The sequence below is a fragment of the Phaseolus vulgaris genome, chromosome 5, assembly GCF_051622355.1.
Source record: "Phaseolus vulgaris cultivar YP4 chromosome 5, ASM5162235v1, whole genome shotgun sequence".
Classification (NCBI taxonomy): Eukaryota; Viridiplantae; Streptophyta; class Magnoliopsida; order Fabales; family Fabaceae; genus Phaseolus; species Phaseolus vulgaris.
In genome coordinates, this window is record NC_143502.1 from 2,879,770 (window position 1) to 2,899,349 (window position 19,580).

The window sequence follows — 19,580 nt, forward strand, 5'->3', positions numbered from 1 at the left end:
TATCTTTCTAAAAAAAGAGTCATTCATCTCCTCATTTATAATAAGAAATAAACATACAACATCTTTATTTCCTTATGCTTTCTACCTTCCCAAAGGACCTTTGGCAGTTCTAAAGTAAAATTTCTCCTCTACAACCAAGCTCACTACATATGAATGCAAATAACGCTTTGGGTGAAAATGACACAATCACTTCCTGAGTCAAGCAGACAAATTACCATTTGATTCCTAGATCACCCAAAAAAGATGTGTGTGCAACACAGACAATGATGCATGATCCATACGAAAAGGAATTGAGAAGATAAACTATGCAAAAGAAGTCAACATTGTCATATTCTATGGTCCCATCTGGTGGCTTTAAACAATGCCTTATCTTTCTTTATACCTCCCATATGGTCTATATGAATCATTATCATATGCAAGTATCCTTACACCTATACAAGGATAAGAAGATTGTTCAAGATGAAGAAAATGAACCAATCATTAGCATCACAAGTTTTCTTTTAGATCGACAAATACCATGATAAAACTTCTTATGGAGAAGACTTAGAGCTTTGGACGTCCCATTACTTGTTTTTGTTTAAAAAATTCAAATTCAATGGAATATATAGCAACAATTGTGGTATACTCACCCATCTGTTGTTTATTATTCACACATTTATTAGTGCTACTTAAAAAATACGAGAGTAAAAAGGAAGGAAGAGTGTCCAAGAGGGCCCTAAAAAGAATAAGGAAGGGAGAATGACCAAGAGGGCCTAAAAAGAGGAAGTAGGTTGAAATGCTCAAAACTCATGTCTTCCTAAGCATACAATTAAGAGTCTCAAAGAAAAGGAATAGAAAATGAGCTTACAAGCTCAAGGGGAGCTTTAAAAAAGGAAGATGCACAAACTAAGGGGGAACACCTTTCCAAGCATCTATGGCTAATGAGTTGCATGTATTTCTTAGAGTTTGCAACTCAAAAAAGAGCAACTCAAAGCTGAAGTCAAAGAAGATGTTGATAAGCAAATCAATCACTTCTTCGCTATATATTCTTCATACTAATTCTTATTGTTTTAGGCACGATAAAAAGGGGGGAAGTTATTTAGGCAAAAGTTCAACATTCTAGAATTTTGATTAAGTGCTTAAGTCAACAAAGCATGTAGCTACGTCTGATAAGACGAAGATCAAGTCATATTACTGCATCGTCTGCCATATGATAAGAAATTGTTGATCAACCATAGCGTCTGTTAGTTGAAGATTGAAGAATAGACGAATGAATACTGAGAAGACTTTTCACTTCATCTGATAAGCATTGATGAATTTTAGAAGAAAAGAACATCAAAAAAATCAATTAGGTGATAAAATCAATGCAGACTCCAAGCTAACACAAGATCAAAAAATATTCTAGAAGCTTGAGTCTATTTTACAGAGATTGTCACCTTCATCCATCCTCAAGAAGATTCAGGCTAAAAATCAACAATCAAATATTTATTGGGACATGGATTCAGGCTTCAAGAATCAATACCTGACACAACTACTTTCCACAATATTAAAATCTATAATTATTACTATATATATATAAAGAATATACTAAAATAATTATATATATATGTTTTAGTTATATAATTATTACTAATATTTCTCTCTTTTTCTCCCATCGCTACCTTTAAATACTAATATTACATTATATTAATAGAAGAAGTTAGATAAAAATGGGAATAGTTTCTTAAAACAAATATATTAATTTATAATGATTATTAATTATTTATTCACATTATTTTGACTAAAACACTTTTACCTATTATAGTTTATAAATAGTAAATATTATAAAGTAACCCACATGTTATTATCTATGATATCCCAAGACAATTTTTGTGCATATTCAGAAGCTAGAACATGAAACCTTGGTAAAACAAAACTAACAGATACAATTTGTAAGCATTTTCACGTAATAACGGTGGCGGGTATCTCGGATTCAAAACTGGAGTATTTGATTCCGCAACTATATAAAGCGCACGCAACTCAGAATAAAACCCAAACCCAAAACACTCTCTTCTTTCATCTCTAATTTTGAATTCCCTTTTACTAATTTCATATATTCTTATTCTAACGCTTCTTTGATTAGGTTACCCTTTTACTTATACTTTCGATTGGTAAATCCCTTTTCCCTTTTTTCTTTATTCTTATTCTTATCATAATATATAGTGTAATTTTTATTCTGCTTTTTTTAGAGGAAAATGCCGGATGTTCAAGCCCTTGTTAATGAATTCGTGAATCTGCTTAAGAAGCGGTGAGTTCTTCCTTCTCTGATGATGTTTTAGTTCGATGAATGGTGTAATTGGGATAAAGGTGTTACTTTTGAGGTTTAGGAATTAATTTTTTTTTTCTCTTCTGTGTATGTGTGTTTGATTTGGTGTTAAATTGTTATTTTTGTATTTGTAGTTATTGGTTTTGTTTTTGTGATGATAGTAAAATTGAAGGGTCTCAGGCCACGGCGAAGCTGACAGCAGAGTTGCTCCGGTCAGTGATTTCGCATCAGCGGGTGCCACACACAAACCAGGCCACATATCTGATTAATGCAGTAAGGGCTGTGGGGGAGCAGATTATTGATGCTAATCCTATTGGTATATATATCAAGTTTTCATACTTTTTATTTTATTTTATAACAGAAATATACATTTTATGGTATCTGTTAGAGTGTATTGGTATTTGTTTAGCATATGTGGGTTGGGGGTTTGGTCGTGAAGTTGATGTATATGGAAAACATTTGTTGGGAGAGATAACCTTAAATGGATTTGTACCTTTAGGCATTAGTTTCTGGTTCTTGGCTGGTACCATGGGCACCCAAAAAATATAGATTTTGTGTGTGCTGTGTTTAATGCTTTTATATCAGTCAAAGTATGTCTATTCTGATTTATTTGCTGCCTGATTGCCTAGTTATGTAGTTCTGCTTAAAAAGATGTTTCAGTCTTTTGGAATTGAGATTGATTAATTGTTTGCATATTATAATTTATAACATGTTATGCATGGGATTGCAGAGTTATCTGTTGGAAATATTGTGAGGCGTGTTCTTCACATTATCAGGGAGGAGGATCTTTCCCTTGTTACAGATGCTATGGCTGGTTTTGGGATGTCCGCTACAAGTGATGATGAAGATGATGTGGAGCGAGATGATCATCCTGCGTTATCTGCTGTTGTTGTTGCAGCTGCTGCAAGAAGCACCTTGCGTCCACCGTCATTACAAACTCTTCTAGAGGATGTGACGGATTCAGCAGCCATTCCACCAACGCCTTCCTCGACGGGTGACTCTGATGGGAAAAGTAGATGTGAGGATGCGTGAAGCTTGAGTTTTGTTTTGTTATAACTTATAACTTCTTAATCTTTTTCCTGACATATTCTTTCTGCCTTTTGATAAAAAATATTGATATTTGATATGCAGAAATTCAAGCATAAATGCAATGGAAAAGTTACTTTTTCATTTCATCTTTTTACATGCAAAAATATTATGCTAACAAGAGGTATTCTTTTAGATAATTCTCCCCAATAAAATTAATGCTAAAACGCAATATTATTTTTTTTCCTGATTTTTATAAAAATATTAGAGCACTTCATTGACATTACTTGATATATTTTTGGTTGATTGATCCTAGTGATTATTGTAAAATATTGATTCGTAGTTGCTGTGTGGCATTTGATGAAGAAATTGTTGTTCTGGTATTCAACTACATTTATCTTTGAGTTTTCTGTTGTTACAGCCGTTGAAAAGGGTACAAGAGGTCGGAAGTTGAAGCATGATGTCATTGAAGCAGTCAATGAACTTATTCAAGACATAACCTCTTGCCATGAACAAATAGCAGAACAAGCAGTAGAGCATATTCATCAAAAGTTCGTTTTCTCCTAAACTACTTAAGACGTGTTTATCTCTTACTACTTGAAAGTGCCTGTTTCAGAACATGCCATTATAAGATCCCAAAAAGCAGATTGATCTGAGATTCAAAATTTGAGGGAAAAACATATTTACATGTCAATCTATTTTCACACCTAGACTAGAAAGTAATATTTTCTTTTATCATCAATGATAAGACAGTTGGACTTCTTACCACTGGTCATAAATAGGCACCGGTAAAGGGTTCCAGCACCCGAGAATTCTCTTTGGTTGATTGATTGCTTTTGTCTTGTGAGCGGAGAATTATTAACCATGTCTTATAGGGAATGTTAATATTACAACTATTACAAGATTGGTTAAACTCTTGAATCACAAACTAAACTGTTGTGATGTAAAGAGACAATGCATATATTCAATGTCTAGTGCGTTCTTTTTACATTACTTTGATTGTGAGGGAAATATTGAACTAACAATGGCGAGGACTAATATAATGGAAAATTCCAATTATTTGTTGGTTTAACTATTATATGGTAAAATTTGTCAAAGCTTCCCTTGTAGTCTGTTTGTGCCTTATTTTACCTTTCCTTGGGGACTGCATTATTGGTCTTGGATGTAATCGAATAAATAAAATGATGATTTAATTATTTTATGAACATGGCGTTGGTATTGGGTGGGATTATTACTATTGCTTGATATAATTGGTCAAAGGTCAATTTCGAAATACATAGTATTAACTTTGAATATCTTGCATATATTTGATAAATGTCCTGTAATTTACCACATAAAAATTAAAGTCTTCACTATTTTACGTTTTTTAAAGCAACTTTAACATGGTTTGTTGCTTTTGTTTTTGGAGAAATGAGTTGTTTCATCATTTCATGTTTCTCAAATTGGAGGTTTTCCATGTTGCCAAGGGTTGCTTGATCTACATGACTAACACTAGAATCCATACCTTATTCTTCTGTCTCTCTATTGTTTATTTTCTTACATCCATCGTGTGTAAGTAACGAAGGCAAACATTATTCTATTGATTTATGTGACTGTGTCTTGATTTTAAAATTTTATTATTTATTTCTTAGAAAAAATAAAATCTTTGTATTCTTTTTCTTATTTGTTACATGGCTACTTTTCAGTGAGGTAATATTAACGCTAGGCAGTTCTAAAACAGTGTTCGAATTTCTTTGTGCTGCAAAGGAGAAAAAGAGATCATTTAAGGTGGTTGTTGCTGAAGGTGCCCCAAGGTTTGTAGTTATGGTTAATTAACATTTGCAAGGCATGATTCTGGTTTACTCGAAAGTCTTTGTTTGTATTCTTCAGAAAACCACTGAATGTTGCATATGCAATCAGGTATCGGGGACATCTCCTTGCGAAAGAATTGGCTGCCAGAGGCTTACAGAGCACAGTAATTGCTGATTCTGCGTGTTTTGCTATGATTTCCAGAGTGAATATGGTATGTGATTCTGGTGTAAATTTTGGAATCAAGACTGTTGTTCTGAATTTAAATTGATTTATAATTCTTTAGGTTATAGTTGGTGCGCATGCCGTCATGGCTAATGGTGGAGTAATTGCCCCAATTGGGTTGCATATGGTTGCACTTGCTGCTCATAGGCATGCTGTTCCTTTTGTTGTACTTGCTGGGAGTCATAAGGTAAATTGTTAATATATTATCTCTAACTCTCCCTCAAATATGTCATGTTATAGGAAACAAGAATTCTTTGGACGTTCTTTCCTATTCTGTTGTGTATGGAAATAGAGTGGACAGGTAACTGCCAAATCTGTTGGAGGCAATGAGTTTGATATTTTTTTAAACTCAAGATTTTAGAACTAGTCGTTATGTGTCTGTGCATTTATTGGTCTAATAATAATATACATTCTGCTAAATTTGTAAATTGAAATATAAGAATCTAATAAATGACTGCAGTGTTTTTAGATGTTATACAGAGTTTTCAAAATGAATTACCAAACAATATTTGACAGTTCAACCAACTTTTAGGCAACATAGTAATTTGATTTGAATTAAAATGAAGTCTTAAACTGTGAACAACTTTGAACCTGATTTTTTTTATTTTAAAAAGTGTAGACATTGAGGATAATCATAGAAATATTTAACTAGCAATGAATAATCAGTCTAAAATGTTCCATAGCTATTAAACCTTTGTCCTTGTTTAGGCTATCTAGACATCTTATTATGCATTAAAATGGTGATGAGGGTAAAGTGATAAATGATTGAATGAATTTGGAATTTATAAATCAAAGAGTCTTTGAAATAGATCTGTTATAGTATAGTTGATATTAGCTGCAGTAGACATTAGTTTGTTATCTATCTCTATCAGCCAAGCTATTCAGTTGTGACAGTTATCTATAACTGTCAACTGTGGCTATAACTCGTGTCCGTATATGATATTGATACCTTTGTATACTTCACCGTGATGGTACTACTAATACACTTTGATGCACCACTACTTCAATTTGGTTCATATATCCATATCCAATTGTGATACTCTAGATTACTTCACCAATATGTATCACATGGTTTTGTTTTTTACCCTCTTCGTAAACTAGTTCCGAGCTTATGGTCGAGTTTGAGGCTAGCAAGTATAGTAAAAGAGTTGAATGGGGCGATGGACTTATAAGTACTAAACGTGCACTTTCCTTGCTAGAACTTTCCTAGACATGCACTTTTACACTACTACATTCTATATCCAGTAGCAAAAATAATTTCTTTTTGATGTGACAGATAAGACTATCTACAATCACATAGCATACTCAGATTTTTCTACAATACTATTGTAGTAACAATAGCAACAAAATATAATCAGGAATTAAGTTCTGATACTACTATTGGTTACTAGAGGAACAACATAAGAATTCACAACTAAACTAAAAGAATAATCAACGATTGAGAGGTCTATGATGATGATGATGATGATAATCGACAATTATGCTTCTAGTTAGTACCATAAGACTTGAGGTCCAAGAACAACTTTACTCTTGTCCCGGTGGACGCCAAATGTTTTCACCAAAAAAGAGCGTTAATCTCTTGAGATGGAAGAAGGTGGTTTTCCTTGCAAATCAAGTTATGACTATGAGATATAATAGTTTGCCAAAGACGATTAGGGGAAATCCACCTGTAGAATATTTTCCAACGTTCAAGTTAGTAAGAGCATAGAAAATTATTATATAAGTGAATATGAGAATTTAGTGAGGAATTGATATTGATATGTATTTATAGGATTTTTTGGACTTGGACAAAGATATTTGAAATATATTTAAAATAAATAAGAAATATGATTAATTATTGATTATTTTTCATTCAATCAATCATTACTATATAAATATTCAAGTTATACTATTGCATTTGATTTGATTGGATTGCATATGATTTGATTGAACTGCATCCCATTTGATTGAATTTTATATTATATGCCTATGTCTGTATATCTTGGATATCGATAGCTACAATATATTTAATATGTTTCAAGAATTTTATACATTTTTAAATAGGTATCACATATCGTATCTTATTGTTAAATTAGTTTATCGCTTTATGGTATCCGTGCATCGTAGCTAATACACATTACCTCAAGTAACCCTTAATTGCTAGTAAGTAAACCTTGTTACCTAATCCTACTATGGAATTTAAGTTGTGATATGCTGCATGTTACCGACTATTTGACTTCATTGAAAATTGCTTTGTTTCATTGACAGTTGTGCCCTTTGTATCCTCACAATCCTCATGTCCTACTGAATGAGTTGAGATCCCCATCCGAGCTACTAGACTTTGGAGAATTCTCAGATTTAATGGATTCTGCAACTAGTCTTGGTTCTCTTCATGTTGTTAATCCAGCATTTGATTATGTGCCACCTAACCTTGTTAGTCTCTTCATCACTGACACGTAAGTTAAACTGGAATTAATCAAGAAAATTAACTCTACTTCATTGCTGACTTGAGAAAGTAAATGTATTAATCTTTTGCTTTTCTTGCATTTTCTGGTTTTGGAACTTCTCAGTGGAGGGCATAACCCATCATATATGTACCGGCTCATAGCTGATTATTACTCTGCTGATGATTTGGTGGTGAAACAGAGACCTACTGCAGGGAATTGAGTTCAGCTACCCCAATGTTTGTTCCTATAACAGTAAGCAATCTATTAAATTTTTAACATGTTTGCTTTTCTATTTGTGTCTATAATCTACTGCTATAGAGTACTGGTGAAGCAGCTACATTAATTTTGAAACAGAAAAGATATGTGTAGAACTTGGTGTTTTGTGCATAGAAATTCAACATGCAATTCTATACTACAAACACATTATCAATGATTGTTTACAGTAACAATAAATTATCAACTTTGCTGTTATCCAACCATCTTAAGAATTTTGTACTAATATTTGCAATGGATTTTATTTTAAAGGAACAGCTATTGAATGACATTTAGTGCTCAATTTTCAGGTTGTTTGTGATGTTCTCTGAGAATGGCTGGATAGTGATATATGTACAAGAAAATGAATCTTGTATAATACAGGGGATTGGAGTGGAGAATGGGGAAAATATATAAGAAAATTCTAACGGGTATAACCCTGAAGTTATTTGATTTTTTTGTCTGGTCATGGTGCAATCACTAAGGCTTCCTAGTATTTTTCTTTTTTGGGGTTACTACAAATATTTGTTTACCAATAAAGAAATTATATATTATAATTTAATTATATATCTAGTTTAGTTTATGTAAGATCTTTAATCCATTTCTTCATGTCAATGATTGAACATTTCAAATGTGGAATTAAGGAGAACTCAACACTCGGTTATACTATCTTAAAAAGTGAAATTTTAGTTTAATTTAATTTTATAAAATCAATTTAATAACCAATTTATTAAGAACATTTTTCTGTGATTCATATCTTAATTTTAATTTTTATAATAAACTAATAATATCTTTAAATTAGTTATTATATTTTAAAATCATTTTTATTATTTATTTAACTTTTAATGTTTAACTTTTTAATTGATATTATGCCTAATAAATATGATTATAAAGATACATGTATGTATGTGTGTGTGTGTATATATATATATATATATATATATATATATATATATGCATTTATACTAGTATACACATGATGATATTACCAAGTAGGGTGATAAAACCCTAATAACCATCATATCTTAGTCATATTACCATTGTATTTATCTTTCTCAGTTGATTAAGAAAATAAGAGTTACAGCTTTTCAATCTCCAAGAAAGTAAATAATTGATACAATCAATTGTAAGGAATTAAAATTGACCTCAACAAGATTTTGATTGGCCTATCTTTTATTGTCTTTTCAATAATGTAATATGTTGGTGAAATAGATAATTAGTCAGTCAAAACATTTATAAAGAAAATTCAGAAGGTTTAATACCTTAGAAAGCTAAAATTTTGTTTAGAATGAAGAATACATTGTTTATTTTTAATTAAATTAGAGTTTTTTTATTACTATTTTTTCTTGTATCACATTCTAAAGATAGATTTTTAGAAAAAACTATTTTAAACAAAATTATGCAATTAAATAGTGGGAGAAATTATTGTCACTTCTCTAATATTACACTAAATAACGCTTATTTTTTCTTTCTTTCTAATCAAATGATACTTACATCCCTCTAATTTAAAGCAATCAATCAAAGGATGATACCACCACATAAATTTCAGAAAGGTTAGACAAGTTTTTTTTTTTTTAAATGGACAAGAAAGTCTTCATTTCTACTATGTATTAAATGGTGTCTTTAAAATAATACAACAAAGCAAAACTTTTAATATAGTACAAACCCTACATAAACCCTTCCCCGATGATGGCACTCTCAATACTCGGCTAATCAATACTGCCTTATTTATATTTCAGATATTGATATCCAAAAAATTAAAGATAAAATAGACATTTTCTATCCTCAAATTTTCTTTGTCATCTTTTCTAAATTTTTGTATTCGGAATGAAAAAAGCTTCTAAATTTTAACAACCGAAACGCATTTCTATACTGTGGATTGTCATATCTGGAAGACACATTATTTATATTATTACAGATATAAATATCCAAAAAATTAAGGATAAAATAAACATTTTCTATCCTCAAATTGTCTTTCTCATCTTTTCTAAATTTTAACAACCGAATCGCATTTCTACATTGTGGATTGTCTGAAAGACACATTATTTATATTGCAGATATATATATCAAAAAAATTAAGGATAAAATAGACATTTTCTATAAAAAAACCTTCTAAATTTTAACAACCGAAAAAAGACACATCATTTATATTGCAGATATAGATATCCAAAAAAATTAAGGATCCATAGGCATTTTCTATGAAGGTGTTGGATGCATAGACATTTTCTATGAAGGTGAATGATGCAGATATGGTGTAGGGAGAATTAGCCTCAATACTCGCTTTTTAATAATTTATATGTAAATAATTAGAAGGTTACTAATTCTATAATATAAGTTTCTATTGACAATGTACTATGCTGTTTAAGGAACTAATGAAATTGATATTACTATTTCTACACAATATACAATTTTCCAATTTCTATTGTATATTTAACAATGTTTTAAAACTATACTTTCGATATTTCTACTTCATATATCAACTTTGGTATTGTTTTAAAAAATTACAATGGCATTTATTTTATTGTGAGTTATATATATGCAGAGATACATACTCCAGATGAATCTAAACATCTAAAATCTCATGAAATGTGAGAGTAACTTGGCTCATAAAATTATTGCATTAACTGTAAAAAAGTCATTATGAAGAGCATGGTAAACTGAATGTTTGTTGCTTTTATATGACATCCTAAGATAAGAATAAATAAGAACCAAAAAAGAGCAGGAGCAAAGAATGAAAATACCATAATCACTACTAAAGTTACAGACAAGTTTATGTAACCAAACCAAAACAAATAATGATATCAGTATCAGAGAGGCTTCTCATGCTCAATTTGATCACATATCTGCTCTACATCAAACCAGAAAAGAAGTGAAGTTCTAGCATAAATCACTCTCACACGTTGCAAAGCCAAATCCCCACTTGTTAGAACAGCTTTGGCACCTCCTTCAATTCTGGTTTGAGAAACAAATACACCATCACTGCTACTCTTGGTTTGTGAGGGAAGCACCTCACTGCTACTGGCTGTACTCACAATGGGACATGAGAGATAATCCAGAGGATTTGATTCACATTGAAGTATGCATCCATCTATAGTTAACCTTCCCTTTCTATGTAGCAAGCAGCAACCAAGCTCAGCCCTCACAGTTAAGTTTGCTAGCTTGCATGTGGATATGAACTCTAGTGCACTGCTCAGACAAAACAAAAAACATATACCAAGTGTTGTTGAAGATTATATTATCTCTGCTACTTTTCAAGGGATTAAATTAATGCTGACCAAGACTGTAAACGTTATAGTCCCTGATATTGTCAAATTTTCACTTTAATTTTTAAGGGTGTTTGGATACCAGTTCCAAACAGTTTTTGATTCAAGTTTAACCCATAAATTTATATGTAAAACCACTGTTCAATTCAATGCTTCAAATACACCTTAACTTTGCAAAATGTCATTCGTTGAAACCACTTTTAATCCTTATAAACCCTTCTGTTTGGCCAAGAATATTATCCATTGAAATCCGGCAGCATAGAAGTGGTTCCTAGCTACTACTACCTCACATGAACATTATACAAAATTTAAATGTAAGGAATGCAAACCTGTCTGAGCCTCGAGAACAAACAAGTGTTGTGTCATCTGGAAGTTCACCTGCACCAATCTGAACAAACAACATTGATTTGGGAAAGCCAAAAATTTGGAGAGATTTTCTATCATTAATGTTTCCTTGAGAATTAGAATAAGGAGAAGGTAGAACAACCAACCACTAACTACCAGTAATGAATTCGAGTGCATGAAATTGGCAGTGACATGAAATCAGTAGCACTTTTATCAATATTATTTTAATACAGTTCTGAAAAATCATTTTAGAAAACAATAACAAATAAAAAATCTTGTTTAGAAACCTCGTTTTAGCACCCTATTTTCTCTCCACTGGGATTAAAAGTACGAGCATCATCTTCACGAAAAGAGAACTTCCAAACATGTCATCAACCTAAGAACCACTTTAGGGGTGGCGAATGGATGCAGAAGAAAATAGTGTTCCTTAATCTCCATTGTGACGGTAGTGGCATCCGAGTCTCAGAAAATTCTTCTTGTTGGCAATGGAGTCTGAACATTCTTGCTGTGCTTCTGTTCTGCATTATGATTCCATTTTTAATGTTCTTTTTGCCAATTTGGTCGCTCAATCACTCCAACTTGTGGGTCTTACCCATACTCTAGTGAAACCAACTCCTGATCTAGTGTTAATACCCACAACATGTAACTTTATGAAATCTACTTATTTGCAGCAGCACTAATTGACCTAAACAAATTGGAAAGGGATGCACTATCATTGTCTTTATTTTTGTGAAACAAAAAATTGAGATTGGAGGATTGGAATCCTCCTCAGTCCTCAGAAAAATTACAAAACAGTAAACAACAAAAACAAAAGTGAAAATTGATGCAAAAAACAATAAAGTTTCTCAATATCCATCCATATATCTTGTTAAGTACCCAAGCACCTGGAGAACCCAACCTTAAAAGCTAACTATAACCAAGACTTACATACTCTACCGAGCATCATATACCACTCGATGTGAGACTTAAGCATCCCAGAATACGCAAGTTCCTATCATATCTCTACCAGTGAAACCCCATTAAAAGCACATTTGGTTAACTTTGGATAGACTGTAAAAGTCCACTGCCTAATCTCAAGGATGGTTGTTAGCAGAAACTGGATGAGATTCAAAAATCTGACTAAAGGTAGAATAATCTATTAAATAGTTTCTCACACACGCACACAAATTGGATGACTCACTAAGCAAAGTGGTTTCCTTATTTGAATGTTTGCGACATGATGGCTTCCACCAGCTGCTATTAAAATGGTATCACCTGGTCTGTAAGAAAGAAGGTGATAGTTAGAATCCATAGCCTGAAGAAAAATCTAAATCACACACAAATAGCATTAATTTTACATGCCTTGAAGCAGAAACAGCAGTTTCAATGTTGGGGAAAACACCAGGTTCAGATGAGTCTTTCACTGATCTATCTACCCGAAGCCACAGGCGAGGATGACATGCCAAATAATTCCATCTGTGGCAAACGAGGGCGGTATTAAAGCGATCTGCAAACTCAATAGCAACATTGTGATAGAGAATGCTCTGCAGTATGTTATTAGTTTCTTCTTCTTTTTTCATTGAAGGAAAATTAATTGATGAGAAGATCCAAGTGTAAGGATATAGCATCATCTAAAACAAGCAGAAATAATAGAGACAAAACAGAAGGCAAGAGAAAAGCTAACATTGCAGCAGGGCTTTCACCTGCACAATCTCTTCACAAATAATGTCATATCCTTAAAACAAACATGGGCTGAACAAGAAAACCAAACAGAGAGAGAAAGAGGATAAAAACACAATATTGTGCCAAAATAGATTTATCAGCAAGGAAACACTCAACATGAATGCATTCAGCATCAAATCACAGATGCAGGTCAATTTACTAGCTTAAAAAAACAGCTCGATGACAGAAAACTATGGATAGATTACAAATTTACAATCATGTCAACAAGGATGGCGATGGTAAGTTGTTAAATTCATTTCACAGGCTTTACTAAACTTGCATAAAATGAAAGTAAACAAGAGCATGGTTGTATATTCATTTCACAAATATCCATCTTAACGCTCCAATTTTGACACCATCACCCAACACACAGTTGGTTCAAGTATCAAATTTTAAGCTTTTCATTCTCATAACACAACATGCAGACAGTAAAAAAATGTTAAAACCAATTAATCACAATATTTACAAACAGGGGGGAAATGAAAACAAAACCTAGTTCATGTTGCTAATTAGCAGCTTAAAAGCAGGTCAAATACCATAAATCCCACCAAGGCACATCAAAGTAGCAAAATTGAACAAAAAAAAAAACAAGGGTGTCGTTGAATTGAGCGAAAAGAACGAAATTTCATAGAAAAAATTAGAAGGGCAGAGGAAAAAAAAGAGATAAAAGGGGTTATACCTGGAATAGGGGGAAGGAAGCTGAAAATGTGCATAAGACAGCCATCATCGAGATTGGTGATGTGGGAAGAAGAAGAAGAAGAAGAGGACTTTGTCCTTTGCGACCTCTTCCAGTGTTGCTTCAGTGGTGGGTCATCCATCATTGGCGTCATGTTCTTCTGTGAACCAACTCCATGTCCCTCCTCTTTCTTAGGTTCTGTTTGGCTTTTATTTTGCACCCACCGAACCTGATATTTTAGTGTTTTTTTTTTCTGAAAAAAATATGTTTATCTTATTACATGTTAAAATATATTTTTTAAGTTGTGTACTTTCAAATTAATAACTTATTTATTTTATTGTAGTTACCACAGGCGTAAAGAAAATATTTCATTAAGTTTTTTCCTTCATAAGTTTATTTATGTTTTAATATTTAATGTCATTAATAAAGTCGTATCAATTTTATTTTTTTTCAGAATAAAGTCGTATCAATAATACGAATAAGATATAATAGTATACATCGTTGGTAATTTCAATGTTAACTTTCAATTTTTATTTTTTAACAAATAAAAAATAATTTATTTATTTAATAAAATAAGTAACTGAATAACTTTTACCTTTTAAATAATTAAATATTTTTTAAAAATAATCATCAGGTGTTTTTTACATTATTTTAAAACATTCCATATATTTTTTAGATTGTATTATTTTAGTACTTTTGATACAAGAGAGACCAACAAAGATATTACTCAAGTGTGACGGATCAATTTTATCTGTATTTTACATTTTCTTTTTAAATGTCTTTTTTTTTCTCTTTTTCATGGACAGTATAAAAAAATAAAAATAGCATCTTTTTACTCTTTTAAAAAGCTAGTTTATAGTTTAGTGTTTAACACATAATAATTAGTTCTACTCTACAATAATATATGACATCATAGAAAACGAGTATTTATTTTTTATCTTCAGCATAAAAATGATAATTTATTATCTCCAACAAAAAATTAATTTCAATATTATTATCGATTGAAAAATACATTGCCTAAAATTAAATTCCATAGAAATACAGAAAAAAAACATATTTTCTCTTTTATTTTTCTATTTCTATTAGGTTACGTATCCACTAACCGGTCACGTGTAAAGTAGAGAGTCTAGTTCCTACTAAAGGAAAATAATTAAATAAAATATTTCTTTGGTTAATTTCTATAATGAATACTTATACCAAATATAAATATAGGATATTTAATTAAAAAAATCATTTTATTAAGCAAAAATACCTAAAACCTCCATTTAAATTATGTCTTTCTAAGGATATGCTATATTTCTTAGAAAAATAGTTTTTGACATTAAATATAATCTAGTATTTTAGTTTGTGTAGTGTATATGGTAAATGCTTATTTTTATATAACCAAAATTCATAATTAATAAATAATTTTACTATATAACATATATTTTAAACTTATAATAAATAATTAACTTATCATAAAAAGTTTTTTTAAGTATAATATTTTTTTAAATACATAAATTTAATTTGGATATAGAAAAATTAAAAAAGATGTAAGACTAATAATAATTCTTAAAAATATTCCATTTAAGAAAAAATACGTATTTAATTATTTCTACTATTTTTAATATTTGTATTGGCATAAACTCTTACTTTACTTTGTAACCTAAAATTCAATCTTCTATATTCTCTTTTATATATAGTTCCATTCAAATTGAATAACTATTTTACTTTTTTTTTTCATTAACTCTCAAAATTTGACTTATTCCATATCCACCAAATTTATTAAGATGTCCAATACATTTTTCGTCTCACTACAACTTTTATTATACATTTATTTGGTGTGATTTTATTTAAAAAATGCATTGCATTTCAGAAAACAAAACCCTTAATTTCGTCAAATGAACAAATTTAATTATTTTTATCTTTTTATAATGATTTAACTTCCATCTCATCTTATTATTATTTAATACTATGATATGAATTGATATTTAAGCAGTTATAATATTTTTCTTAAATTTAATATTAAAAAAAATTCTGTTAATCTTGAATCTTAATAATATTATGTTTAATTTGATATAATTTTTAAATTTAAAAGTAATTATTTAATTAATATTTAAAACAATATTATATACTCTTTACCTAATAATAACGAGGAGGATAAGATACAAATTTTACAATCCTCAAATATAGAGATGATTATTACTTCAAAATAAAATTATAAATACTTATTATCATCCCTACAAGTGTTAACATATATGACTAATATATATATATATATATATATATATAAAGATTTAATGTAAAATAATAAAAAAGAACAAAATTAAAGAGAAAGAGAGAGAGGGTCACACTATTTGCATTGGCCTGGTTTCTGCCCTTTCGTCTTCCTTCCCACGCGCGTTATATATATTCATTCCCTCACTCACTCTTTTAACAGAAAAGTGAGAAACAGAAACGACGCATAATTTCATTTGCATTTGCATTTTGCATTTTGCAGTATCTACAATGGAATGCATTGCAAGTTTGATGGACAACGGGAGCGCGGAGAGCAGTCGGTACTTCCTGAGCCGTCGAACGGTGTTGGAGATGCTCGGAGACAGAGGCTACGACGTCGTTCAGCATGTCAACCTCGCTCCCTCGCTCTCTGAGTTCCGTTCCCGCTTCGGCCAACAACCAAACCCTGAAGCCCTTGGTTTCTGCGTTTCGCATCTCTCCAATCTCTCCAACACTGTACGCATCCATCCTCAACCTTGAGAATCCTCTCTTTTCTCTATGTTTCTATGTTTCTTCATCGTTTTCGCCTTCAGGTTCAGGTCGTGTTCGCCGGAACCGATGCCATAAAGAAGGGAACCGTGATGGCAATATGCAGCCGGATTGTGGACAGTGGAAACTTGAAATCGCTCATAATCATTTTGCAGAGCAAAATCACTTCCTTCGCGCAAAAGCAACTGAGCAACTTGCCATACAAAGTTGAGATTATTCGGGTAACAAATAGTTTTTACTTTTTTAAAAATCAGTTTCATAGTTAATATTTCTCCCTTTATGGAAATTAAGTTCAGAATCTTGATATAATTGTTACAAAACTGAATATATTAACATATTTTTTTATTCTAAACTTATTATTACTGCTGCTATCATAATTTGACATAAATTACCACTGTTGTTACCTTGATTTGACATGAGTTCTCACATTAATTTGCTTTAAAAAAAAAATGAAAACACTAACAAAATTGGAAAAATCATTATATCAAAAAGAGGGGAAAACAACTAAACCTACAAAATATTTTAAAATAAGACACGTCTCTCATTTTATTAAAAAAAAAGTGTTTATAGTTGAATGGATTTTTCTTAAAATCATAATTAAATTCATATGGTAATCTTGTCGTTGTTTAGAATATAATTTTTTATGCATGAGGTATTTGATATACCATAATATTTCCTTTGCTCTAGATTGAGGATTTGCTGGTCAATATTACAAAGCATGTGTTACAACCAAAGTTTGAGATACTCACTGTGAAGGAGAAGGAAGCACTGCTCGCCAAGTATAACTTGGAAGAGAAGCAGGTAAATATATGTTTCTAATCTGTTCTACTGTTAAGAAAGTTATGAGAAAATTTCAGGGTTATAACTCTTACATGGTGCATTTGGAAACTACCTTGATAGTAACAATATGGTACTTAGCTGAAAAATAAACTAAAGCATCATATCATTCTCATTTGTCTTAGGATTATGAATTTGATTTGTTTTTGAATTTTCTATTCGGGTGAGTTCTTATAACTGCTAATGTACTTTAACTAATAATTTAACTATTTTGGATCAAGTACCTTTTATTCTGTTACATGATTTTAAGAGTTGAGTAAGTGTATTTTGAATTTCTATGAAAATAAATTAGTACTTTTGAATTGGTTGTGCCATAAGTATTTCTTTTTTCAGCTTCCTTGTATGTTGAAAACTGATGCTATAGCTCGCTATTATGGCCTGGAGAAAGGAGAAGTTGTTAGAATCACTCATAGTGGTCCAATGGTTGATTCTCATGTGACTTATCGTTGTGTTGTGTAGTGCATCCGTTTCATGTAATGATTCAATGCAGGTAACAAAAATGAATTCCATGTTATATCTCTTTAAAAAAATGATATATGTAGCAAAAACTTTATTGTGGTGGAGCCATTACAAGATAATTTAGTTTTAAGGTAGTTTAATATTTTTCTTATAATCTATGCTGATAAAGAAGTAAGTGTTTTAAAAGATATTTTTCTAAGCTTTTTTATATTTAGGTCAATTTTTAAGGTCGCCACACACTTGTTACTTTTAGTTATCATACTAAATTAAATTGACTAAATTGAGTTAAATAACCTAATATTAAATTCATAAAATTGTAAATGAATATCAAATGTACTCCAAGAAATCAAATGTTGCCGCATGTAATATATAGTAATAATTCAACACTAAATTGTTTAAATAATATAATATTTCTAAATTCTTATTATTTTAAATAGATATCAAGAAAACTCTAAGGTGCCAAATAAAAATATATAATAATGTTTAATATTTTAAGTGAAATATTTGTTTTTTTTTTAAATATTCATTCCTATTATATTGTTGGTCTCACTTAATTCTCTTTCTAAGTTAGAAACTTGTCCATATAATTTATGAAGAGGTTGTTGTCACTCTTAAAAACAAAATATTATTAAATTTGCTTCAATAACTTCATTGATTTATTAAAAAATTAAACTAGTCTATCCACTAATATTTTAAATATTTTATTAACATCATTAACATATACAATTTCAATAAAAATATTTAACATCTTTATCATTCTCCTTTTTAAGGGATAAATGTTAAAATGTTTTATGAAAACAAAAGTTTTCCATGCAATTTATTTTTAAGTCTTTGTTGCCTTTGATGAGAAACAATTGTTTTGTTCTTATAATGCATTAATATGATTTTTTTTTAATGAAAAACAAGTCACGCATATTTACTCTTTATTAACTAACTAAAGATAAAAATAAGAAATATCTGTAGGTTACTTTTTTTTTTTCAATAAAAATATCATGTTATTTTATTATAACAATAAAATGACAATTTTTTCAAAAAGGCATAACTAAGATTAAGAGTGATTTTTATGCGAAAAAAAATGTCTTTTTAGAACATTATAAAAGAAATAAATTAGATTTTACCACCTATTATTTGGTATGTAAATGAGATTTGCTGCCGAAGTTTGTCCCTGTCTAACTATACGTAATTTTTCTATAGATTAGGTTAATATCAAAATATTAGGGTTTAAAAATATAGTTTTACTTCAAAGTATTTTGGAACCACTTCCGCAACATTTTTATGTTTATAAAATTCTTTCAAATAGAGAGACAAATGGGTAAAACCAACCTTAGAACTAGTGTTTATCTGCTTTTCTTTTTTTCTTAATATGCAAACATAATAACAGACACTCTTCTCCTTTTCTTCATAAAAAAAGTAAATACATGAATCCATACAAAGCATTAAGGTCCATTCTACCCAAAGCTGGGAGCAACCTCCTATATCGTTAAACAAGTTTCTATTTTCATAAAGTACTTAATAATGTAAATTGTTCAAACATATCAAGTTAAGTTAATGCG

At 30.5% G+C, this 19,580-nt stretch overlaps 3 protein-coding genes across 4 annotated transcripts; 2 read left to right on the forward strand and 1 right to left on the reverse strand.

Moving 5' to 3' along the window:
* Window positions 1-1,838: 1,838 nt before the first annotated feature.
* On the forward strand, window positions 1,839-8,597 carry LOC137834810 (uncharacterized). Of its 2 annotated transcripts, none has more exons than XM_068643010.2 (11): window positions 1,839-2,129; window positions 2,208-2,266; window positions 2,446-2,600; window positions 3,015-3,302; window positions 3,732-3,861; window positions 4,996-5,103; window positions 5,210-5,312; window positions 5,385-5,510; window positions 7,571-7,758; window positions 7,873-8,001; window positions 8,313-8,597. In XM_068643010.2, the coding sequence occupies exons 2-10, from the start codon at window positions 2,214-2,216 to the stop codon at window positions 7,967-7,969; spliced, it is 1,248 nt and encodes a 415-aa protein (XP_068499111.2). In that variant the 5' UTR covers window positions 1,839-2,129; window positions 2,208-2,213; the 3' UTR covers window positions 7,970-8,001; window positions 8,313-8,597. The 2 variants fall into 2 exon arrangements, with proteins under 2 accessions (XP_068499111.2, XP_068499112.2); XM_068643011.2 differs by having other exon boundaries at window positions 1,900-2,129; window positions 7,873-7,985.
* Window positions 8,598-10,600: 2,003 nt separating this feature from the next.
* On the reverse strand, window positions 10,601-14,203 carry SKIP5 (SKP1/ASK-interacting protein 5). Its single transcript, XM_068643012.2, has 5 exons — window positions 13,990-14,203; window positions 12,951-13,095; window positions 12,790-12,868; window positions 11,594-11,652; window positions 10,601-11,187 (listed from the first exon to the last, which is right to left on the reverse strand). Exons 1-5 carry the CDS (start codon window positions 14,138-14,140, stop codon window positions 10,809-10,811), a joined length of 813 nt encoding a protein of 270 aa, XP_068499113.1. The 5' UTR covers window positions 14,141-14,203; the 3' UTR covers window positions 10,601-10,808.
* A 2,207-nt stretch (window positions 14,204-16,410) lies between these two features.
* Window positions 16,411-18,153, forward strand: RPB5E (RNA polymerase II fifth largest subunit, E). The gene is made up of 4 exons (XM_068643013.2): window positions 16,411-16,698; window positions 16,776-16,952; window positions 17,419-17,532; window positions 17,902-18,153. The coding sequence occupies exons 1-4, from the start codon at window positions 16,474-16,476 to the stop codon at window positions 18,025-18,027; spliced, it is 642 nt and encodes a 213-aa protein (XP_068499114.1). The 5' UTR covers window positions 16,411-16,473; the 3' UTR covers window positions 18,028-18,153.
* Window positions 18,154-19,580: the final 1,427 nt, after the last annotated feature.

What these genes read in the sequence shown, in the direction of transcription:
- LOC137834810 (XM_068643010.2), top strand. Translation starts at nt 2,214, where the DNA reads ATGCCGGATGTTCAAGCCCTTGTTAATGAATTCGTGAATCTGCTTAAG. An exon ending in GTGAATCTGCTTAAGAAGCG is followed by an intron (nt 2,267 to 2,445) that starts GTGAGTTCTTCC and finishes TTGTGATGATAG; the next exon opens with TAAAATTGAAGGGTCTCAGG. An exon ending in GTAGAGCATATTCATCAAAA is followed by an intron (nt 3,862 to 4,995) that starts GTTCGTTTTCTC and finishes GCTACTTTTCAG; the next exon opens with TGAGGTAATATTAACGCTAG.
- SKIP5 (XM_068643012.2), bottom strand. Translation starts at nt 14,140, where the DNA reads ATGACGCCAATGATGGATGACCCACCACTGAAGCAACACTGGAAGAGG. An exon ending in CTTCCTTCCCCCTATTCCAG is followed by an intron (nt 13,096 to 13,989) that starts GTATAACCCCTT and finishes TTGAGTTTGCAG; the next exon opens with ATCGCTTTAATACCGCCCTC. An exon ending in TGTTCTCGAGGCTCAGACAG is followed by an intron (nt 11,188 to 11,593) that starts GTTTGCATTCCT and finishes TTGTCTGAGCAG; the next exon opens with TGCACTAGAGTTCATATCCA.
- RPB5E (XM_068643013.2), top strand. Translation starts at nt 16,474, where the DNA reads ATGGAATGCATTGCAAGTTTGATGGACAACGGGAGCGCGGAGAGCAGT. An exon ending in TCTCCAATCTCTCCAACACT is followed by an intron (nt 16,699 to 16,775) that starts GTACGCATCCAT and finishes TTTCGCCTTCAG; the next exon opens with GTTCAGGTCGTGTTCGCCGG. An exon ending in ATAACTTGGAAGAGAAGCAG is followed by an intron (nt 17,533 to 17,901) that starts GTAAATATATGT and finishes TTCTTTTTTCAG; the next exon opens with CTTCCTTGTATGTTGAAAAC.